At 40.1% G+C, this 24,791-nt stretch overlaps 1 protein-coding gene across 5 annotated transcripts in view; it reads left to right on the top strand.

Moving 5' to 3' along the window:
- GIT2 (GIT ArfGAP 2) overlaps window positions 1-24,791 on the top strand; it is a 49,265-nt gene that overhangs the window by 18,474 nt on the left and 6,000 nt on the right. Inside the window, exons 9-19 of one of the 5 annotated variants that reach the window (XM_077834981.1) lie at window positions 727-778; window positions 2,766-2,838; window positions 3,178-3,275; window positions 3,983-4,094; window positions 5,234-5,376; window positions 6,804-6,953; window positions 10,776-11,024; window positions 12,766-12,855; window positions 17,474-17,556; window positions 17,690-17,878; window positions 24,388-24,409. In XM_077834981.1, the coding sequence (XP_077691107.1) occupies window positions 727-778; window positions 2,766-2,838; window positions 3,178-3,275; window positions 3,983-4,094; window positions 5,234-5,376; window positions 6,804-6,953; window positions 10,776-11,024; window positions 12,766-12,855; window positions 17,474-17,556; window positions 17,690-17,878; window positions 24,388-24,409 (1,261 nt within the window). The remainder of the gene's footprint in view (window positions 1-726; window positions 779-2,765; window positions 2,839-3,177; window positions 3,276-3,982; window positions 4,095-5,233; window positions 5,377-6,803; window positions 6,954-10,775; window positions 11,025-12,765; window positions 12,856-17,473; window positions 17,557-17,689; window positions 17,879-24,387; window positions 24,410-24,791) is intronic. The other 4 variants (XM_077834978.1, XM_077834977.1, XM_077834980.1 and 1 more) reach the window with 4 other exon arrangements.

The following is a 24,791-nucleotide window of genomic DNA, read 5'->3' as shown; positions in this document are numbered from 1 at the left end:
CCCACTAGCCCCCTCCCCCCCCCTTTTTTTGTCCTATGACTACAGGTGTGGTAACAGACCACTTCACCTTGAGTGATCACTTAGAACAGTGTTTCTCAACAACCAGTCCCTGAGATCTCCCTGACATAATTTAGGAAGGAGCAAGCTGGTGCCTGGTATCAAAAAGGTTGAGAAACACTGCCTGAGAATATGTGCAAAGTACTTATGCTAAACTATCTGTTCCATCTTGTATTTAGTTGTCATGCTCGGAGTGCCTTTCCCAGACCTGAAGAAGGGCTTTGCGTAGCTCAAAAGCTTGTCTCTCTCACTAACAGAAGTTGGTCCTATAAAAGATATCACACCCACCTTGTCTCTTTAGTATCCTGGGACCAACATAGGTACAACATTGCATACATGTACCTGAAATGTAAGTTAAACTCTTAGGGCTTTTCTACATTCTGATCTAAATTCATGTGTGGATGCACTCTCCAGAATAAGAGCATCTGCACATGGAGAAAATAAGGAATGGTTAATCGGCCTTAAATTTACACTCTGCCTTATTCTGGATTAATTTTCATGTGTAAACAAGCCCTTAGAGTTTGAAAAAATGTATAGATTTGTAACATTCCAAGAAGTGTCAAATGAAAGTGAACTGACTTTTTATGGAGAAACTAAGCAATAAAGAATTGCTGTTCATACTGACCTCTTCATTGTTGTAGATATAGTGATCACTTCTTGTTTTCATAGCAGTCTAGATTTGTCTGAATTGGCAAAAGCAGCTAAGAAGAAGCTTCAGTCTGTAAGTAAAGCATCTACTTAACCTATGCTATGCCACATGTAGTCTTAGTAACATGGCAAACTTCTGTATTTCATCTCCCAAGTTGTTACTGACTATAATGCAGTGTGGTTTTCAGTAGTTCCTGCCTATACAAATATCACTTCCATATTAACTAATACATTCAAAGGAGAACATGGAAGGAGGCCGAAAAAGGCATGAGGGAGAAATAAAAACCTCAATATTTGCTGGTGGATGGGAGATGAAGTTTATTTGTGGTTAGAAAGAACTGCAAGAAAGATCTCTGTGATTCTGCCTCTCATTAATAATGTTATCTCAAACTAATGACCTTTAATTTTATATTATCTCATGCCTTCATGTGTTCCATACATACACTGCATGCTCAAATGTTGTTTTATTTGCCTTTAACTTTTTGAGAAGTAAGAATAGCTGTACTAGTGTTTGCCTGATACAGTTGCCTTTAATACTGGTTCATCTAGTATCTTTTTTTAAAATACTTCCCAAAGCAATTTCCTGCTTAAGACTGGTTGAGAATCTATTGGGCCTGCTCTATAATACCATCAGTGTTCCCTCCAAAGAGAGAATTTTCAAGTATTTCTTTCTGACTTTGCTTCAGGGGATGAAAGTAAGTTGGGGAAGGATGACTTTTGTATCATCCTCTTATGCAGCAATGTGGTGTGTTCTGCAAAGATTGTAGTGATGGCAGTAAAACTTCTGACTAAACTGGGCAATAAGTCTGGAGAATAAAATGCAGTGTAAGAAAAAAAATTTCAGCCAAACACAGACCCTCCAAAATTGAACTCTATCTCCACTTTTAAACCCACTCCGTTAGCAGGCATTACAACCCTACAAGTAAATGTAGATGTACTCTTGATGACTCATTGCAGCTGTTGTTAACTCCACCCTGGACATAAGGTTGGGAGTAACACTTTGGCTAGAGAAGGTCTTGGGCCAAACAGTCCTGGGAGGAGGCCTAGGAGCAGCCATGCCTTGGAAAGTAGGGTGATTTGAGCTGGGGTTTCTTTGTAAATGAAGTCAGATCCCAGGAAAGGTGTTAAGTTTACACTGCTTCTTTGTCTTATATTGGGGGCAGGAAGTAGGGCTGCATTCACTCATGCATTTTTACAGTTTTTAATTAGCAATTTATATTACTGGCCACTGTGAAGTCCCACGGTCCCTCTATCTGAATTAAAAATACTAGAATAACCCTGACACCTGGGTTTACACAATCTCAGATCCCTTATCGGGTCTCTCCTTCCTAACATAAGCATCTCTCTTGAACTGTTCACATTAGGAATAAATTCTGGAACAAGTAATCACTACTTAAGCCTGCTCTGCTCACTTAATCATAGAAATACCTCCCTCTCTCCTCCCCCAATATATTTATTATTGGAAGGGCTGAACTCTCATGAGATCAGGAAAAAAAGTCAGTTTTCCTTTATCTGTACTGACTGGTTGTAGAACAGGGCTGATCTGTCTAGAGCAGGAGTTCTCAAACTTCATTGCACCACGACCCCCTTCTGACAACAAAAATTACTATATGACCCCAGGAGGGGTGACTGAAGCCTGAGCCCTGCCAGGGATAGAAAGGGCAGCAAAGCCAAAGGGTTTCAGCCCCAGTGGGGGCACCTGTAACCTGAGCTCCGCCACCCAGGGCTGAAGCCCTCGGGCTTTGGCTTCAGCGCCAGGCGGTGGGGGTCCAGCCCCGGGCCCCAGCAAGTCTAATGCCAGCCCTGGCAACACCATTAAAATGGAGTTGTGACCCACTTTGGGGTCCCAATCTATAATATGAGAAGCGCTGGTCTAGATCAAGCACCCAGCAGGCTCTGAAGTTACTTTAGAGATTGAACAGCTTCACTCTGGCAGTCAGTCAGCTTGCTTCCTGGACTGCAAAAGTACAGGCATGCACATGTGCTTTCTGCAGCATAAGAGATTTTGGGGGGTTGATTTATTGTTACCTAATCCTTAATCACTTCACTGTTGTTTTTAGCTAAGTAACCACTTATTTGAAGAACTTGCCATGGACGTATATGATGAAGTTGACAGGCGGGAAACGGATGCAGGTGAATAAGGCTTTCTGGAATCTATATGTAGTTAAAACTTGAAATACTGTTACACCCAAGGTGCTAGTGCAAGGAAATGCTATGGGTGAAGTAACTTCTGTGTTTAGGAGTTGATTGGTACTTAGTTTCTATTACATGTAATGAGTGTTCAGTTTTATATTGGGGTATAAAACATGTTTTCCTCATTATTTTACTGAGTGGAGAACTCTCAGAAAAAGCAGTTCCTTTGACTCTAATTACCCTTAGTGTTGAACCTGTGATCTCCTGACCTAGTTCAATGAGTAGATGTTTCATGGGGTGAAGCTACTCTGACACTGGCTCTGTTTTCTCTATAAACAGTTTGGCTTGCTACTCAGAATCACAGTACACTGGTGACTGAGACAACGCTTGTCCCTTTTCTTCCTGTAAATCCTGAGTATTCTTCAACACGGAATCAGGTAAGTTATCTTGTTTGCAAGTGTTAAAAAAGCATGTTATTAACGTAGTTCAGGTGATTACATTAATAAACTGGGGGGAAAGGGACACTCCACTTAAGAGTTTACAATAGTTTCACATTACATCTGCCCTGAGTTTTTTGTTTTAGTTACATTTCCCTAAGTTTTTTTTTTTTAACGTATTCCTCTCACTTATTTGAATCTTTCACAAAGCAGGGGAAACTGACTAATCAATTTACCATACAGGGAAAATGATGAAACTGAATGAAACAAAGTAGGGAAAAATAGAGGCACTGTTTCCCTAATCTTTCTGTTACAGTAATCTTGTGTGTTACTTGTAGCGTGCATGCATGAAGTAAAATAAATACATACAGAAGTGTGATTAAGCAGATGGGGACCCTTCAGGGTGTTTTTTTTTTTTGCAACCAGTGTATGTTAAGATAAGGTACTATATTAATGTTTAATACAAAAAGTTAACTATTGTAAACACACTAATATTGCTTCTAGGTAGTCACCTTTGTATGCAGTTTTTATTAAAACAAATGTTTGCGTGACTTTTTTAAAACCCTGAGAATGGGCTTATAATATAAATACAAAGAGCTTTAATTATGGTGCACAAATGCTGTTACTACGTATGTGTTTTGCCAAGAAATTGCTATGTCCATAAATAGTACCGTATGTGACTTTTTGCATCTTGTTCTATGTTTTAGGGAAGACAGAAACTAGCTCGGTTTAATGCCCATGAATTTGCTACATTAGTTATAGACATTCTAAGTGATGCCAAGCGAAGACAACAAGGGAATCCTGTCACTGGCTCTAAAGGTGAATATGTTTTTGGCTAATTGTCTAATCTTCTGTACTTGAATTAGTATACCTGTAATTTCAGTGATACCACAGCATTATCCAGAAGTACCTCATATGACTTGGTCATTTTTTGAAATGAGTAAACAGATTAAAGTCATTGCTATAAAACGATGGGTGTATGATTTGATGGATGTAAAGAGGCCAGTAGTGTTTGCTGATGACAGCACATTTGAGCTCAAGAGTAATGCTTAATTATAGAAGACTTGAATATTAAGGGTGATATTTCTAACAAAATGGGCTTGAGACATGTACACAACCCAGAAGTGTCCTTTCTGATGGAATAGAACAGCATTCTGTGGAATTCTCTAGGTGGCTTCCTTCGTCTTTGGAGACCAGAAGTTCTATAACTGTATCCCCAACATTCATTTGACTGGTAATCAGCAAAATGCCAGTGTTACAGGGTTATGGCTGCTTGCCTAAATCTGGGACTCTGCTGTACTTGAACATGCCTTAGAACTTGCTAAGTGTTAGGTTGCCTGCAAATGCTCACTTTCTGTGCTGTTTGAGCATATCTGAAGTTTGCTGATCTCAAGGAGTACAACCATTTAAAACCGCAATCAAAAAGTAACACACAACTGTTGTTCCAACACTGGAGATATGAAGTAAACGTTTAAACACAAAAATATTCTCTCTAAAGAGATGCCAAAAGATCGTATTTTATTATACAATTTCCCTGAATTACCCAACTGATTGTATATGTATATGGCGATGAATACGTGTTGGCAATCTCATTCTATTTTGTACCTTATTTTCTTCACTGTGTGAAGTGTTTAAGTTAGCTCGTAAACCTTAATTCTCCTTAGTTAGTTGAAGTTGCCTCAATACTTCAAGGAGGTGAAAGGAATAAAATTGAAGACTGCAGAATCAATCTTTCACTGCTACTGTAGATTTGGCTTTTCTAGGCAATGATAATCCAGTCACACTAGATGGCGCTAACTTAATATTTTTCTTTTTCTGTTTAGAAACAAGATTTTTTTTGTCCTAACATTTCTCCTCATGTTTTCTTTTAGTCTGCTTGAAGTTCTCTTCTGATATTATTAAACAACATACACCAATTCTGCATACAAATCCTAAATTTAACTCATTTTTGTTTATAGAAAATGTGGAACTGATATTGAAAGCTATTAACAGCCAGCATAGTAGTGAGAGTCAGGATAACGACCAGCCCGATTATGACAGTGTTGCATCAGATGAAGATACAGATCTGGAAGCAAATGCAGCAAAAGCAAATAGACAGAAGGTAGGTTTAGTAATGATGTAGGCTATTAAACCCATTCTTGCAAATACTTACGTACGTGCTTACGTTGAAATCAATTGGGGAAAACTCATGTGAGTGAAGTTAAACACATGTATAAGTGTTCATGGGATTAGGGACTCAGTGATTATTTCAACTCAATTTCACAGTCGCTTCCCACATTCTATAAAATCTCTGTGCAGGATCAGAAATATGACTTAAAACATTTGTAAGTGAAGCATTAATAAAACAGTTCTAAAAATGAGTCCCTTCCAGAATTTATTTTATCTGGAGACAAACTAGGAACCCAGTAGCACTACAGCAGTTAGTATATTAGGTCACTTGGCTTCTTTCATCAGAATATCTCAAAATATTTTACATTAAATTGCACCTACATATCAATGAGATAGCAAGTACAGATGGATAAACTAATGCAGAGACATTAAATAATTCCTGAAAATAATGCAATAAGACAGAGAACGGGGAATAGAACGTAAGAATCTTGGCTTCCTCACCTGCTTTAACCCATAAACTAATGTGACTAATAAGAGCCAGAATATCAAATACTAGTCCATGCATACTTATCAAAATCTGTATTAAACACCATCCTTTTCTTGTTTGAAATCCCAAGGCTAATATTACTGCATGTAAATGAGCTAAGAATTAATTGAGACCAGGTTTCTTCTGAGATGTATAAAGTGTGCTGTGTGGTGGTGGTGGTGGTTGTTCCTTTCCTCGGTGACTCATGTGAAGTCAGTTTTGGAAATCTGTTAAAATCAGTGCAGTTTTGCTTGTTTACAGTAGATCAGGGGTGGGCAAACTCTTTGGCCCGAGGGCCACATCGGGGTGCAAAACTGTATGGAGGGCCGGTAGGGAAGGCTGTGCCCACCAAACAGCCTGGCCTCTGCCCCCTATTCCCCCACCCCACCCCGGATCCCACCCCCTATCCAACGTCCCCTGTCCCCTGACTGCCCCAACCTATCCACACTCCCACCCCCGACAGGCTCCCCGGGACACTCACACCCTATCCAAACACCACCCCTCCCCTCCCCCCCCCACCCCATTCCCTGGCCCCAGAACCTCCGCCCCATCCAACTGTCCCCTGACTGCCCCCCGGGACTCCCCACCCCAACCGCTCCCTGTCCCTGACTGCCCCCCAGGAACCCCTATGCAACCGTGGTATCGCTGCGTGCCGCCGCCACCCCCTTACCATGCTGCTCGGAGCGGAAGGAGCTTGCAGCCCTGCTGCCCAGCAGTGGCATGGCTGCGGGGGAGGGGCCAGGGGCTAGCCTCCTGGGCCAGGGGCTAGCCTCCTTGGCCAGGAGCTCAGGGGCTGGGTAGGATGGTCCCGCGGGCCATTGTTTGCCCACCTCTGCAGTATATTGTCTGTCTTAGAGGTGTGGTAAGTATTTTATCTAATCTTTTATTTAAAGAGCCTGGATTCAGACTTGTCCGATGGACCAGTGACAGCACAAGAATATATGCAAGTTAAGAATGCTTTGGTGGCTTCTGAGGTAAAGATACAGCAGTTATTGAAGGTGAACATCAACCTGAGTGATGAACTGAGAACCATGCAGAAAAAGGTAACAAGTATAGTAACATAAGCAAAATTAAAATCCTGTAGCTAATTGGGTTAATTTTTATATAAATATAAAAAAAGGGACCATGTGTGAAGACCAGTCAAAATATTTTGACAAATTAGAACTATTTTGGAATTGATGTAACAAAAATGAATGTATCCATGCAGAGCAAATTCTTTAATGTTTCACCTTTCATGGAAGGTGTTATTGGGAACTGTTTAGTTCAACCTAATTGATTGTTTTCCTTATTTCCAAAGCATTGTTTAAAAAAAACTCATTCCATTGTCTTGTTTCAAAATGAGCAATTGTTTGAGGCTTTGGAAACAGCTGATAGCAGATGGGCATAAAGTGCACCTTCTGCTTTCTGTTAGGTCCGTTATTTAATCCAATAATAAGGTCTAATGCTTATACACATTTTAAAAGTCTCTGTTGCAGGCAAGACCAGTTTAGCATATGTTAAAAGTATACATATGACAAGTTAAAGCCAGGCTACCAGACCTTCAAATCCTATCGTAGACAAGGTCACTGTGTCCCAACAGGCCAGTAACAAATATAGTACATCACATGCTTGCGTATTAGTTGTCTTCATAGAACTAGCTATAATGTTGGTATACATGTATGCTAAGATATCTGCTAGGTTTTAAGAAAACATAGGCCGCTTTATGGGATGATCACCACCAAACAGTATGACTGGAAGCTAAGGTGCAAAAGTTCATTGCAGGTAAAGAAAATAGAATTGCTGAAACTGAAAATGGAAAAGACCCACTAGATCTCTTGGTGCATAAACTTCCTTTGTCTGCAGGAGATCAGGTATTGATACTAGAAAGTCACTAAGATTCTAGAATTTAACTAGTCGGCCAACATTCAAATAGGTGAGGTAAGATCTAGTGCCCAAAGCATACAGGATTAGTTGTATACTTTTTCAATGGGTCAACGTACATGTGGATTCCTTATCAAAACCTATAACTAATTGCTTATTCTCAGTATTACCTTCTTCTGTTTTTGGTTTTTTTGGTGATCTGCACTGCCTGTTCCTTATTCTGGCTGTCTGCCATGCTGTCCTGTCTACTTTGTCGGGAAGGGATTCCATTAATTGACATAAAACCAGTCCCCCTTTGAAGTTGTGCAGCTGTGGAATGGCACATAATTGTAACTGCAGTATTCTATAATTAGAGAAAACCAGCCCAGAGCTGCTGTCAAGCTACAGTACTGGAGATGTCAGCTTTCCTAAGGTAGCTCAAGAGTTATGTCAACGAGGACTAGGAAGATTGTACTACCTGTTTTCTCTAGTGTCCTGGCACGATGCCACTCTACAGTGCTGCTGCTTTCAAGAGCCTGGAATGTTTGTCGGCCTCTGAGCTATTAGGATTTAATACCAGTCTAATTCATGATTTGAGAATATCTTCTTCTTTATCCCTAACCTGATAAACTAAGCAGTTGGGATATGGTTTCAAGTGTTACTGTCCAAGTTGCTCTCTCTCTCAAAGCAGATAACAGCAGATGCAAAACACATCTGTGCACACAAAGAGGGCAGTTGTATGTACAGTTACCTGTTTTTGCCTTTTGAGATCTCTGTTGGAACCCAAAATTTATAGAGGAACCTAAGACATCTTATGGGACTTCTTTGCTACTTTTGCAGATGTCTTGATTAAGCAGTTGTCTGCATCATTTGAATTAATTTTTGGTTTAGAGATAAATTTATGCTTTAAGGAACCTAATCTTAGAAAAAGCTTTTGCTGTCCGAGTGGGGTAGCCATTGTACACTAGGATTTTAGTACACTGATACAGCATAGTGGGAGGAAACAGGGCCAGATTTTCCTGCGCAGCAGATGCGGGGCATAGGGTACATCAGAGAGCCAGTCATAGCTCCCTCATGCTGAGGATCAGTTTGCAGTGGCCCCAGATCCAGTGATGTTTAGAACAGCTATGGGGCTGCTCTGATTTGTCATTGGCTTAGTGACTTACACCAACAATGGCTAGGCATAACAAAGCTCATAAGAACGGCCATATTGGGTCAGACCAAAGGTCCATCTAGCCAACTGTCCTGTCTTCCAACAGTGGCCAGTGCCAGGTGCCCCAGAGGGAATGAACAGAACAGGTAATCAAATGTGATCCATCCCCTGTCACCCATTCCCAGTCTCTGGCCAACAGAGGCTAGGGACACCATCCCTGACATGATTCTTCCACCTTACCCTCTGCTCTGAGGGGAAGGGGGATAGATGGCATAGTACCTAGCTACAGTAGCTGTAGGACAGTAAGAAGTTGCTGTCTGCCAAGGGAGTTTTCTGCTGGCCAGTTGTGGTCAGAATCTAAATACTTTGCAGCACCTGAGAAGAGCAAAGGAGCCAGATCTCATTTGAGCATATGGCCCTTGGTCTCTTAATTGGCATAGGTTTATTTGATTTTTTAGGCATAGGTTAAATTTCAATATTGAAGATTAAAAATTGTCTGTCTCGTATAGTTATCTAGTAGCATGATATGTATCTGATTTCTCACACTTCAGTTATTTGAAAAAGATAGCACTTCAATAGAGGCTCTGCCTCCTCTTTAATTATGTCACTTATGGATGGGTTCCCCCTAAATCGAGTAAAAGGGTGATCTTACAAAAAAAGATGACTTTCTGACACATGGGCACTTGTTTGTGAACTTAAACCTTGACCGTGGTGAAGAATTTCGACAGTGGTGGTGAATTGATCTGATATGACAATAGATGAACAACAGCAGACAGCTGAAATTAGACCACACCCGGTTTATAAAATAGGTGGTGGAAAATAAAGGGAAAAGGTCCATGCTGCACAATCTCCTGCTTGATTGTATTAAAATGTCAAACTTTTAAGGAGTAACATTGCTCTTTACTGATCCTTAAATCTTAACACACAATACACGGTATGACAGACTGCACCGAGCAGGGAAAGGTAATATTCAAAATGGCTTTAGGATGCTAGTCGGAATCTTCACTTACGGGTTCAGGACGGCGTCAGGCCGACTACAGTTTTACATCACAGACTGATTTTCTTAAAGGTTCACATGATGCAAAACAAAATACAATATTCAGTATTTACTTGCGATTCCTAATGAACGGCCATCAGCTGTCTGAAACCGTATGCTCCATAGATTGTTTGAGAAGAGGTACATAATATTTAAATATTTGCAGTTTTCTTCATGATGTGTTAATATAGCAAACTTATTCTGAGAAATTTTCTTCTACAACAGAATTTAAATTGTTGCACGTTTTCCCCACTCACAGATTTTAATAATCCCATTGGCATCTTAGAAAGCAGTAGCTGATATCCTGTTTTCGTAATCTTAACTCCACTGTCTTCTTGCTTTGCAAAGCAAGCTCTGGTTTTCTTTGTGCTGTATCTGTGCTATAATTTTAGCAGTTGCATATTCAGAGGCTTTATTTAAGTCATTTTAAGTTACTGTAGTAACTGTTTGCTGAACTGGAGTGCTTTGCTTGAAAAGAATTTATTTTTCTGTTGTTCAAACAGCCTTCGTGGTAATGAAAAATTTATGTAAAGTACATCTAAGCTGGAAATGGATCTTACGCTTTTAACTGCAACAGCCAAATGTAAGATCCAATTTGACTTGCATTCCAACTAAAATAATAGTAAGTTGAAACTGACACTTATAAATCTACCACACCTGCAGTAAAATATTTTTTGTCTGAGCAAATGAAGTAGATTTTAAGAGAAAATTCCATTTAATAATAATAAATCCAGCAACAGCTGGTTGGATTTTTTTTTTAAGGTGACAAGCTGTATTTGTGTACTCAGTTTGCTTGCTGTAGAAAAACAAAGTCCCACTGCTAAACATTTCTTTCAGCTTCAAACACTACAGAGTGAAAATACGAACCTCAGAAGACAGGCCACAACCAATATATATCAGGTCCAAACTGGTTCTGAATACGCAGACCCCAACAATCATTCTTCTTTAAAGCGGCGACCATCTACACGAGGTAGCAGACCTATGTCTATGTATGAGACTGGATCGGGTCAGAAACCCTACCTCCCAATGGGAGAAGTCACATATCCAGAAGAGAGCATAACAAGACTGCAGCCTTTCCCTCCACATGTAAGTAAAACTGCTAATGCTTCTGCTCTTCTTTGTATGTTCAGCTTTTTCTATTGCAACTCTTCTTGTTTACTTGATTATTTACCAAAATCTCTAGACTGCCTGCTTCCTGGTAAAGTAAAACAGTAAGAATTATCACTGTTTGCTGTATTAACATGTCTGCAGGAGCTCAATGGTTTGAAGAATAAAAGCTGTAACAATTCTCAGATATGTAAATTGAAGCTTTTGGCTTCTGCTCAGCTATTTCCTTAGCCACAATATATTTGCCAGTATATCCATGCATGAGTTTTTCAAAAGTAGGAGAGAAAAACCCAGTATTCAACAAGATAGGTGTAGTTTGTGGATCTCTGATCTTGGGGCATACAGGTATGTGCTTATACATGGAACTTGCAAGCCTTTTAAAAACAGTAGGATTGAACTTTGCTGAAGATTGCTCAATGAGTAGAAATGCTACATCGAAGCACTGAAGAGAGTTTACTTTCATGGATCTCTCTGCAATACTACCTTTCATTATAGTCTCTTATTTTGTTTGGTTTTTTAACTCTCTAGTGTTCACAGCCTAGTTTTTCAGGTGGCCAAATCCATCCTGATTAGTATTTTCCTAAATTATTAAAGTTCCAATGGTGTGGTCAGCATGGACACTGATTCTTCCCTAAGGAGTTTGCATTCTAGACTGACAACAAAAAATACACCAACACTTGAGTTCATTCTTCATCGTATCTTTTTTTAAATTGCCAGAGGCAGGGGGACATGTGTGGCAGTATTTTTTTTTTTTTTTTTTTTTTTTTGCTGACATGAATCAGGATTTTAAGGGTTATCAATAATATGTTGTCTCTGGGACAGCACTATCTTGTATTCTCCTCTCAATTGCATACATTAAATGCATTTGAAAGAGACTGCTTAATTGTTTGAAAGTTGAAATTTCTTTCCTGGCTTGAAAAAAGTGCCATGTGCATATAAAACAAAATGCTTGGTGCAAGCAGCAGTCATGAATGTCTAAACTATTTTACAAGAGTGCCATTTTGGCAGATGATGCTGAACCATCCGACATTAATGCTAAGAGCTTGAATGTTTTTCGGTCTGATTAACAAGTATGGGACTTCTCAAACTGCTGGAAATAATAAAAATGCTTATTAGAAATTCAGACTAGATGATAAAAGCTATATCACCGTAGATTATGTTGACTTGCTGTGAAAGATTTCAGTATAAAGGCAGTTCCTGCAGCAAGAAATGACAGAACTCTTCTGTACATAGCAATTTATTCAAAGTGTAAGAAAGCTTCATAGGTTCCTGAAACTTCTCATTTGTTAATGTCTTGTTGGTTTAGAACTAACAGTTCTGAAGCATTACTTTCTTCCTTGTGAAACTTGGTTACAGAAACATACTTTTTTCCTTTAATAAAACCTTTCTACTCAAACCTAAGTGGCATATATTAGTTAAATGAACGCCTTTGCAGAAACAGAATTTTGGTGAATGTATTTGTTCACTTTGGAATTCAACATCTTTTAATACGGATACCAGAATTAGCTTAAAGAAGTCAAATGCGTTTTGCCAGAGTTACAAGTCCAGTCTAGCTCAGTTTTCTCAGTCATTCTGACCATGCCATCTCTTTGACTATCCAATTTTTAAAATGTACATATGTTTAAAAGTTATTTTCAGAGTATTTGTGGGTTCTTTATTTTGTTTTTCCGAGTGTTTTTCTCTCCCCTTCCCCCCCCCCCTTTTTTTTTTTTTTTTTTAGATCGGGAGGAGTGCGTTTGTGACCTCCTCTTCATCTCTGCCTTCCTTCCCCTCCACGCTTTCCTGGTCAAGGGATGAAAGCACACGAAGGGTTAAGTACCTTCTGAATTGGTCTGTTACCTGTAGGAGGTGGCCATCTCCCTGGAAGCCTTGTGCCTCTGTCCTTTCCCCTCTATCTGCTAACTGGCCTTCATCCCTGCATGAAGCAGCACTTCATCACTTTCACTTTCTTTTGGCACTTACTATGGACACGCCTTGCTTCACTCTTGTCTAACTTCACACCAACTAAAATACCTGTAGGATTTAACACCATGCTCCAGATCACTTATCCCACAATATGTTGTTGAAAATGAGCTGGTTGCTGAAGAAAAGTAATTTAGCAAGCACTTACTGGCTCATGAAATATCAGTATGTACTTTTTCTGCTGACTAAAATGCATTGCATGGGACACAGGTATGCTCAAAGGGTTAGTAAAAGCTATGGAGCCCATTACCTCTAGGGGTCACCACTTTGCATCCAGTCCAGGGTGGTACTGATGGGCAGAGATGTTACTTTTTGACAGCTGTTCGGTAGACTGTTTGAAATGAGTGAGCTCTTTGTCCAGTTATATCAGACAAGCATCCATATCACCCACCACTTCATTTAACATTGCGTAGCCCTTTTACTGGTGGTACTGAAAGAAGTGAAGGCTCGAATGGGCCTGGAGACTGAATTCATTCCTAGCAATGCTCCTTTTAGTTCAGGGTTCAAAGAACCTTCATGGCACCATGTAGAGGAAGCTTACATTGCTGCTGCCTGAGAATCAGCAAACGTTGGTTGCTAGGTCCTTACAAAAGCAAGATACTGACTTCAAAAAAAAAAAAAAAAAAGCCATTGCATTATGGGATTTTTAACTGCTCTATAAAGGTCTATGGTATCCCAAAGATACTTCTGTTTGCATTGTTTCTGACTCATAGATGAATAGTTTTAGTTCCGAACTACAGAACTGCAGGGTTCACTGAGGCATTATGGTCTAGATAATAGTCCTGCCAGGAGTGCAGGAGACTGGACTAGATGACCTCTTGAGGTCCCTTCCATCCCTGTGATTCTGTGATTATATACCTTTTTATGAAAACCTTGAAATGCGAAACAGATAAGTATGCGGTTCTCAAACTGTGGGTTGGAATCCCAAATTGGGTCGCAACCCCATTTTAATGGGGTCACCAGGGCTGGCTTAGACTTGCTGGGGCCCAGGGCCAAAGCCCAAGCCCGAGGGTTTCAGCCCTGGGCAGCGGGGTTAAGGTTACCGATCCCAGTCTGAGGTTGAAGCCCTTGGGCTTCGGCTTTGGCTCCCCGGCCTGGGGCAGTGAGGCTTTGGCTTTACCTCCCCACTTGGGATGGTGGGGCTTGGGCGGATTCCAGTCCCCCTCTCCTGGGATCCTGCAGTAACTTTTGTTGTCAGAAGGAGATTGCGGTGCACTGAAGTTTGAGAACCCCTTCTATATTCTCATCCTTGTTACATACTTTTCCACTGCAGTCTTAAATCCAACCCAATGTGAGGACAGTTAATAGAAGCACAGAATGAAGTGTCCGCACTACAAAATCGCAAGGTTAGGGATGGCTGGCTAATTGAACAATCTGATACAGTAGACTGGTCATGCCTGATTTCTTTTTTATACACTTTACATTTTGTGTGGGATCTTAGAAATATTTCTATGTATCCAAAAAATTGCAGAATAATGCCATCTGAACCAGCCCCAACTACAAGGTAACCATTGTAAAAGAACTGTGCTTTTAACAAATAGATTCTTGCTATACATGTTTATTCAGCATATTTCAGAATAAGTTATTTTAAAACGGATATCTTTTACACACTCTTTGAGCAAGAAACGTTTGCATAAGTGTATGATAGCTGAATCACCCTTGGGTCATCATAGTGAGTGATTTGCATTTCTCATCTGCAGCTTGGATCCGCAGTTATTAAGTGTCTTTAATAGATGTAACTATCATCGCTATATACTCCTTAATACATTTGTATTCTTCCTATACTTTTATGTTGTTTTATACAAATATATTTATGGGTAGTTTTGACAGAACCCATTTTATAGTATTGTGTGTTATTGATTTAAGCTCCACTTTTCATTATTAAAGCAGGACTTTCACAGGAGCAAACTAAAGGAGAAAAGCATTCATAGATGACTTTTTAAACCAAGCCTATTTTTGCAGATATCTTGCTTTACAAAAGACCTTCTCTCCCTTTTTAGCTCAACTGTTCCATGTGTCTGATGCCACAGTGAAATCACAACCATGTAGCTGACGCTGTATCAGTCTGGTTCTTTGGCAGCTATGTAGTGTCTCAAGTCAAGCTTTTATTTAACAGTTGAATTGTGAGGAATAGAGCTTTGTATATCAACGTTTTGAGGGTTCATTTGCCTTTCAGATGCTTATTTTTTAGCCAGATATTTGTTTTCTTCAGCATGAAAGTCCCTGTTTAAAACCTCAGAAGGTAAATTAATTCTGACTACAAGTGATATGGCGACTTCTGCCCAATCTGAAAAATACTTGATTTACATGGAATAGTAGCAGATGACAAATCGTTAAGTGACTGTTTTCTTTCACAGTAAAGTGTGAATTGCCAATTTGGGTACAGTTGATTTATCACTGGAACTAAAAACTTTCTCGGATTTGTTGTGCGGGGAGTTAATCCTACTTTACACATATCTAATTCCAGTAGTAAGGCTAAGTCCTGGTTTTTTAACTGGCTGTTTTTGTTTGTGACCAGAGTATTCAGCTTTGCCATTTAGCAAACAGTTTCTATCTGTGTACCATCTGATAAATAAATAAATGCCATACAAATGCTATTATGTACAGCTTTATATTGTCAGAGTATGCCTAGTATTGTTTTCAGATTCTATCTTCTCTTGTTCCCTTACTAGATGTAATCAAAAGAACACCACAATTTAGGTTTCTTTCTATGCAAGGTAGCTGTAAATTGGATAGTTTGAGTTGTTCAGAGCAGGGACTGTCCTTCAGTGATTGGAAAGCACCTGGCACATGGAGGTACCTCTCTAAATAAGAATAATAGAAAGGGTTGTCCATCAGGCTTAGCCTAATTTATGCCTGTTATAATGGACAGTGCATGTTAAGTATGCTGATTTGAGCCTTCCTTTAATATCCATTTCTGGAGATTTCCTTGATCTTCACTCTGTTTTTCTAATAAAGATCAGTGGGAGGTTAATGTGACTGCGAATGAGGAAATCCCATAGCATTGTTGGGATTGGATTTTACTTCTTTGCCAGGATCTGCACTGTGCAGTAAAAGACCAAACTTCAGAGTGACATTAATGTAGCATGTTTATAAGTGGGAAGGGTATAATTGTCTGTCTGTCTTCTAGAAAAATGTGTACTAATGTAGAATGCCCTGGTCTGGGCACCACTGAGGGGAGTTGTAGTTGGTAAGTTGCTGCATCTTTGCTGTTCTTTGGCGTCAGGCCCAGAAGACAAGAATAAGTAGTAATCCAGGGCTGCTGTTTGAGGAAGGAGGGAGAGAGCTCCAGAGTATACTTTCCTTTCTTGCTTTTGCGTTATGTTTTTCAGTCCCATGGAATTATTCCCAAGTTGCAAACTTCCCATGGATATGAATTCCTGGGATTGGTGTGGTAGTGAGGTATTCAGAACAAAAATCATTGGGATGTATATTCCCTGGGTATAAATTATACCAGGAGCTCACAGAAGTGGTAGAATAACTTGTTACCTGAAAGATTACATGGAATCTAATGAAAGAAACTTCCTGAGTTTAGAGGACCATATGGTGGCATCTCAAGGGATACAAATCCCAAGTCATAAGAATACAAGTAAACTCAGTTATTATGGTCCCTCTGCTCAGGAAAAAGTGTGCTAAGTGCCTCATATTGAGGAAGGTTAGAGGCAATTCAATAATAGGTGATGTCCCCCTCTTGCCCATAAAGTGGTCATATGTTGCATTGGAAGACGTAAGACTTGTGGTTGTCTGGGAGTTGAGCTAATTCCATTTTCCAACTCGAGGCTTCTGCAAAAGCACATTTGCTCAGTCATTTGAAACTGGGTGGTTGTCAGACTCCAGAAGTGATCCCAAGATCGTTGTGTGGTGTCCCTTTTGAATATCCTGGGAACAGAGGCAAAATTTTCTTGGGGGCAGGAAGATCATCAGTGGCAAGTGGCTGAATGTTGGGTTATGATGTTAAAGAAGCAGAACCCCTGCTCTGTAAAGCTGAACAGCTTGTAATGGTTGGGGAAGAACATTTCCTGATATGTTAAGGTACAAAATGTATTTTAAAAATAAAATACTTAATGTACTTCATGAAGAAACTACTTACTAAAGAAGGAATAACTAGCCAGGCAAGTAACTTTATTTCTTTTAGGTGAAATGGAGGAATAACCTACAGTATTTAACTCCTTTCAGCATTGCTGCTGCATAAAGTGACGTAAGCATACATGGCAGCTGTCAGTGAGAGAAATTAACAAAATCTCAGCCCATAAGATCTTAACCTAAAATGTGTGAGTGAGCATAACGTAGCACAGAACAGACACTAATGGCCATGACAGGTTGAGCTTGTAAAGTAATGTAGGACCTAAATGAAGTCTTGTGCAAAGAGAAGTAACTAGTTTATACAGGGAATAGTTCCCTGGCAAACTTCTTGACTCTTTCTTTTTTTAAGGTTCTATCCTTAAACATTTCTTTATTCTTTGTAGGCATCGAAATTAGAGAAACAGAATAGCATGCCTGAAAGTGACTATGATAACCCCACCCCCAGTTTGGAGCTGGATGAGACGGGGTATGTCTTATTACATGAATGAGCTAATGTTTGTGTCTGTATACTGTCTGAAGGCATAAAGCTCTAGTTAAGTGCTAATAGAAACTGCTCTGTAGTACAGTGACCACTTCAACATTCTTCCTTTTTTCCCCAGGCCAGGTAGGAAAGGAAGGCAGAGAAGTGTCATTTGGCAGGGGGAAGGGGCTATCCCCGAGAACTCGGATACAGATGCAACCCCAAGTTCCACTTTGCCCAGTACAGAAGATGTTATTCGAAAAACTGAACAGATCACTAAAAATATCCAGGAGCTGCTGCGAGCAGCACAAGAGAATAAGCATGACAGGTAAGAAGGGGAGTCTAAGTGCTCTGGAATTTCCAAGATTAAAAAACATAGTAAAATGCTTCCAAGCTTAGGAACTTTAATTTCATGTAAATGAATCATGTAAGGTCATGTGTTCCCTTGGCTGCGGGGAGCAGCAGATGTTGTTGGGGCTGTGGGCAAAAGGACATGGAACAGCTTCTCTCTATGGAACGCTTCCTCGGGACTTGGCAGATATCCATGGGAGTAGCTGCTGTTTGGAGCAGTGTCTACTCCCAGTCTGCCCGCATCCCACTCAGTAAGAAGCAGTACAAGCCAGGGGAAGTGCTGGGAGATGGCTCCATTGCAAATCCTGTTGCCAAGAAAGCAGAGGTCAAGGGACCCCTGCAGAGGCCCAGGGACAAGTGGGATTTACCCATGGATCCTCAAACTACACGGGAGTTACAGATCAGGGCACCTAGAAGGGAACGTTCAGCAGTAACTGAGTGTAATCTCTGTGAAACAACTGCAGTCAGGAAGGATTTGGCCCTTAAACTGCAGATAGTTTTGTTTGTGTACATAATTGCTATGTTCTCTGTAATAGTTAGGGCCCTACCAAATTCACGACTAGGAAAAACACATCATGGACCATGAAATCAGACCTCTTCCATGAAATCTACCTATTGGACGGGGTGAGGAGCAGGGCTGTGGGTGCCCCAGATGAGGGCTCCTACCATGTACTGTGCTCTAGCTGTTAGACTGCCAGGCTGGGGAGGGATGGGACTTCCTCTTCCCCTGCATGGCCACTTCTTGGGGTAGATCAGCCCCACTTCCAGGTACCTCCCTGGGCTGCAGGAAGCTCTGTGGCTGCGCTGCCTTCAGGGCTTCCTGCAGCCAGAGGAGGTTCCCGGAGGTGGGTCTGATCTCCCCTGTGTTGCTGAAAGCACCCCTATCGGGGGCTCCTAACTGCTAGTCCTGGCCAGGCTGGGGAGGGACAGGATTTCCTCTTCCCCTGTGTGGCTGCTTGGGTGTGGCAGGAGGTTTAACCCACCTCCAGGTACCTCCTCTAGCTGGAGAAAGTTCCATGGCTGTGCTGCCTTCAGAATCCAACTCTGAAGGCAGTACAGAAGTGAGGGTGGCAATCCCACGACCCCCCGCCCCCCCCCCCCCGACAAACACAACTGCTTTGTGACACCTACCTCCACAACCCTCTTTTGGGTCGGGACCCCCCCCCCCCCCCAGGCTACAACACCCTGAAATTTCAGATGTAAACATCTGAAAATGTGAAATTGACTAATTTTAAAACCGTGAAATTGACCAAAATGGACCTGAATTTGGTAGGGCCCTAGCAATAGCCTTGTATCGTCTGTTTTTTACAGCAATAGATCAGAACAGCTTTTGCTAACGGCTTAACTGTTAGAGTAGAGCCAAGAACTAGATACGCTTCTCTCAAGTTTGCCAGCGCTAAAAATCAAAGCGGCTTATTTATCTGAACAACAAGTTAGTACTCGGCCTGAACTTCCCCCCAGGCAGTCTGACCTGACCATTAACTCTGCCAGATCTCCATGAGTTGTTGGTAATGATTCTTTGTAGTGCACAAAGAGCAGGTGGTTCTCCTAGGTAGTTTTTTATAGGCATATAATGGCAGGTATATCATGGCACATGTTAGTGCATTCCATGTTAGCCCTGAGTGGTCCTAGGCTCCAAATAAATTTCTCTTTTCCTGTGGCAATTCTCATATTAGAACGGCAGTCACAGCCTCAGCGCTGAAGGACTACACAACACGTTACCCATGAAACCAGCTAACTACCTTTGTTAAATCTTGCAGCTCATATAATTTAATTTCTGAGTTCTTTACCTCCACGACTGAGAAAAATAGGCAATGGTTGCATTCTGGGGGCCACTTCTGCTTCTTCCATACTTTATTTACTTGGTTTGCACTTTGCTTTGGCTAGGAGGGAGATGCACGTGTTTCCTTTGTGATCCTGGGTGAAGAAGTCAGAGTGCATTTTCTGACTCAGCTCACTTGAGTCAAAATTCAGACTTAATCCCTTCCATAAACCACTCTTCTTTTTTGCTCCCAGGATTTTTACAAAGGGGAGATGCAGTAAAAAAAAATAAAATTTTAAATAAGAATATTGGTTATTTGTATATTTTACCAGTAACAATAGTCGAAACACACCAAAATCATCTAGAATAAAGAACCCAGGACATGTTTTTCCCCTGCTAAATTAGGTAAAGCTACTTAGTAAAGAATACTTTTAATCCTTCCTCATGTTTTCTGGTGCCTCAAGTTAAGGGAGTGTTTTTTTTACACAAGGGACATGTATCTCTAGCTCTGTAAATAAAACAACTTAAATTCATAAATGCAAATAAGAAAAATAAACAGAGCAATCTTTTGAAAGAAATAATGATTAGCCTTGCAAAAAGACATCTTCTCTCCCTTCTTTGTTATAGAAGAAAGATATTGAGGGAAAGGCTTTAAGAGATCAGAGTAAGGAACAAGTTGTTTGGTTATTAAAGCAGTGTTTCTTCTATGCCACAAATGGAGTATGTTGGTTATCATTCTTAGGTGAACATGACCCTCCAAAGCTCTTAGCCATGAACAAAAATGCAATATTGTATTGCATTGCATGGCTTTGCCTCAGATGTGCTACTGCTCAATGCATCACATAGCAGGGGGAAAGCGATATGGGAAAATAATGGAACAAATCTATTCAACTTAATTCTGATATGAATAAGGCTATTCAGAGAAGTCACATTGCAAATACATTTGTCGCATAATTGAGCTTCTGAGAACTGTAATGAGATGGCTTCCAAACTTTTGTTGGGAATATTGTAAATAAAAATGACTTGCCACATGGATAATCTGAACATGAATGTTAATTGTTCTTTCATCATCCTAATGAAACTCCTTCCGTTTTCTCATTCTCTTTTGTTCCTTTTCCTGTACTCATCTGTCTAAACAGACCATTAGAGCGTGCAAGCATGCTTAAGCTCAGACATAGCCTCGGCTGTTTCAGTACATTGGTTCCGTGGGCTGAGAGAGCTCCCCTGCAGCCTGATCCTACCTCCTGGTACTCTGGCCTCTGTCCCTGCCTTCCAGGCACAGTGTCCTTTCTCTTTTTCTCTGCTGCCTTTCCCCGCTCATGCACGTTCAACACCGGGGTGGTTAGAGGTTATGCATGAAAGGCTTTAAATGAGAGGAAAACTTATAGGTAATAAGTACTAAGAGTTTCTGGGCTAATCCTATGTCCATGAAACTTTTACTGTTTACTTCACTGGGAGCAAGATCAGGGCCTAGTGGTACAGCTAACAGAGGCTTGAGGTTTCCCTCTGACAGCCCTAGCTTTTGTCTCCATTCTGGTCATTGTCTATCAAAATAATCTGCATCTGATCATTGATGACATAATTTGTTGTTGCAGTGTCCATGTACTGTTACTGCAGAAATAGCATTATTTGCATGACCCAGAACACACAACATTTATTCTTTTAGTCTAATAATAAGTCTGTTTATGGTAATACTAGAGCCTAGTTTCTAGCTTGGATAAATTATCATCAAAACTAAATTTTAGGTTTTAATAAGTTTATGTAATGGCAACCTAAAACTTCAAAACCTGACCAAAATACTGTTCTGATCTTTAATGCCTACTGCATCTGAGATACAAAACCTGTTTAAAATCCAGTGTTTATGGGTTGTGACCTTTCCCCAAGGTTTAATCCTAAACACGATTTTGGCCAATTATCAATATCAAAGTGAGAGGAAGGGTTACAGGAAGTCTTCAGAAATTCTCTGCAATAAGAATTTTTTCAAAATGTGTGACAATTCCCTAAAATCTGTGTAGATTTAAGAAGCCAATTCAGTCCCACTATGACCTCTCATGTCTACCCAGATTTTAGTCTGTGTGTTTTTTTTTTAAAAAAAATCATCTAGTGAGAAGTATCATTTTGTCTGCACATTTTGTACAAGGGGGTCCAGGGGTTGCTAGATGCTAGTGTGATACAAATAATAGTACTAATAAAGTACTTAGAGTTTCAACTGCTTATCTTACATCAGTTGAGGCTTTCCTCAAATATACGTCGAAAACTTTGATGCAACAAACCCAGATGGCCCGGAACTATGCCCGAACTTATTGCATCTCTAAAACACTCTTACATTCCGTAATTACTGGGGCCTCTTGCTATTCCCTGGAAATCAGTGGAGGTTTAAACGGCACATTTTTGTCTTGTTTTCTGTAGGTTTCCTCTACTATTCAGTGTGGCTCATGGAGAGTAAACGGGTTATTAGCCCTCCTCTCCTCTCTAGCAGAGCAGGGATTGCTACCGTGCACTTTTGGTAAAAAGCTAGTGATGGTGGGAAGTCTCATTTTATTTGGAAGAGTTCATGGGAATGCAACACACACACAGTCAAGATGTCCCCCTTTTATAGCCACTTTCCTGCATAACTCAAATGACCCCTAAGTGTGTTGCTTTCCTTTTTAGTGTATCTGTAATTTACGTGTTTTTTGCATGTTCAGTATTGCAAGTTAATTGAATAAAATGATTGTGATTTCAGTCTGAAAGTGCTTTTTAGATCTAGAATTGAGAGGTTATGCTAAAGAAAAATATTCTTCTTTTGAATGGTACTGCCTGATAAACTAATTTTAAAAATACTAGTTTATAGTTTTAACTATTCTATCCTGCAGATTATTAGCTTAAATGGAATATTTGGAAAGTATAGGTTTTAAAAGTAGACTTTTGACAGAAGGCTAAACTTCTTACAGGCTTCAGGTAACTTTAAAATTATTGACCAGAAGCTTCTCTTTTGAACAGAGATCAATTTTAATTCTAATTTTTAAATATTTTTCAGGGTCTAATGTAGAATCTGTAAGGATTCTTAAAATCTACTTTTGGATTATTAGTTATCACTTTGTAATAGTTCTGTTTAACAGAATAATTGAAAGTTTAGCCTAAACTATGCAGTCGAGAAGTAAACATTAACTATGATGAAATCTATGTATTTTACCAGTTGCTGTCTCTTGGTGGTTTTGTGTAGTACATGTTCACCAGGTCTACATTCACCAGACATTCTTCATTTTTTTTCAGTTCGCCTTAGATGAAGTTTTACAGTCTTGTAGTTACACTTCACCAAAAAAGTGAGGTGTGCATCCTCAATAAGATTTAGGAGTTACATAACAGCTTCTCTTTAAATTGGTAATCTTTGATTTATGCAATGAAGAATGGGGAAAATTTAACATCAAACAATATTGCATTGACAGCCTAATGTTCACAATGGACTGTCAAGTATGGAAATAAATGTTCTCTAAAGTGAATTGTTTCCTGGGCCTGTGTCTTCACAGCAAGCTAAAGAATGCTACAAGTGTTAACCTTTGACCCTGAGAAGCCCTGACGAGTGACATGAGTTGAGATTGGCTATACAGTGAGCTAGAGAGACAAGGTGGGGGAAGTAATGTCTTTTTATAGGACCAACTTCTGTTGGTAAAAGAGACGCTTTCGAGCTTTTCTTCAGGTCTGAGAAAGGTACTCAGGGTCACACCTTAAATGCAAGATGTAACAGATTGTTTAGCATAAGTAGTTCACACATATTATAGGAGACCATTCAGTACCCCCAACAACACACCTTTCAAGGTTCATAGGTCCTACACGTGCTGATCACAACATGTGGTGTACCTCATCCAATGCCCCAATAACAAATATGTGGGTGAACCAGACAATCATGACCCCCTCAAATGAACTCTCACAGAAAATCAGACACACACACCCCACAGCACCCACGGGCGAACACTTTTTTCACAAAACGATCTCTCCATATCTGACCTCTCAGTCCTCATCTTCAAAGGAAACCTGCACATCCTCTTCAAAAGAGGAGCCTGGGAACTTAAATTCATAACTTTGCTAGACACTGAAAATCATGGTCTTAATAAAGACACTGGATTTATGGCTTATTACAACAATCAGTAACCCACTACCCGCCTTTTTTGTCCTACGACTGCAGAGGTGTTAACAGGCCACTCCACCTGGAATGGTCTCTCACAACATATTATATGCAGCGTTGTAGCCGTGTCAGTCCCAGTATATTAGAGAGACCAGGTGGATGAAGTTGGTCCAATAAAAAATATTGGCTCACCCACCGTGTCTTTCTAACATCTTAGGACCCACATGGCTACAGCAACACTGCAATATACTGTGCACTCTCACTTTGAGCTTTTGATCAATCTTTATTGTGTGTGTTTCGAAGCTCAGTTGGGAGATTACTGCTGAAAATGTCCGTGGCGGTCATACACCTTAGATATTGCTACTGAGTGTTTGTTTGAAAATAGCTTTATGCAGATGTGATGTAAAGATAAATAGCAAACCTTTTCTTGGAGAAACTCCGGACTTCATATATGTAACCACAGATCATTTGTAAGAAAGCAGTCTGCACTGGCTACCAGATATGGACAAGGTGACCTAATAGGTCTCATTTCTAATTTTGATCATCCCAGATTGTTGACAAAATAATATTTGTGTAAAACTTAAACATTTAAATTTTTTTTTGTTTGTTTTTTTTAAAGATTTTTCAGCTCCACTTCCAAGGTTAGTATATATCTAAGTCTGCATAGATCTTTGACTTGGCAGCTTACTTACTTAAATCTTTTACTAAGGTTTCATTTCATAGTACCTTGGGGCTTGTACAGAAAATTCCATTCTTAAAATGATAGCGGATTAAATCTGATGACCATCTACACGCACAAGGATGTGTTTTGTGTGTGTTTTTTGTCAGCCCTGCACACTCAGCCTGGGATCTGAGAGTCCCTCTGGGATCTTAGTTACTCTTGTGCAATCCTGATGTCTCCAGTTAAAATACCCTTTAAACTGCAGAATCTGGAATTTTTTATTTTGTGCCTGCAATTGTCTTCTGGCCATTTACACACACACACACACATACATGTGTATATAAATTTTTAAAAATCTCTGA

The sequence above is a fragment of the Eretmochelys imbricata genome, chromosome 15, assembly GCF_965152235.1.
Source record: "Eretmochelys imbricata isolate rEreImb1 chromosome 15, rEreImb1.hap1, whole genome shotgun sequence".
Lineage (NCBI taxonomy): Eukaryota > Metazoa > Chordata > Testudines > Cheloniidae > Eretmochelys > Eretmochelys imbricata.
The sequence above is the reverse complement of the archived record's forward strand: the minus strand, read 5'-3'. Positions and strand labels throughout refer to the sequence as shown.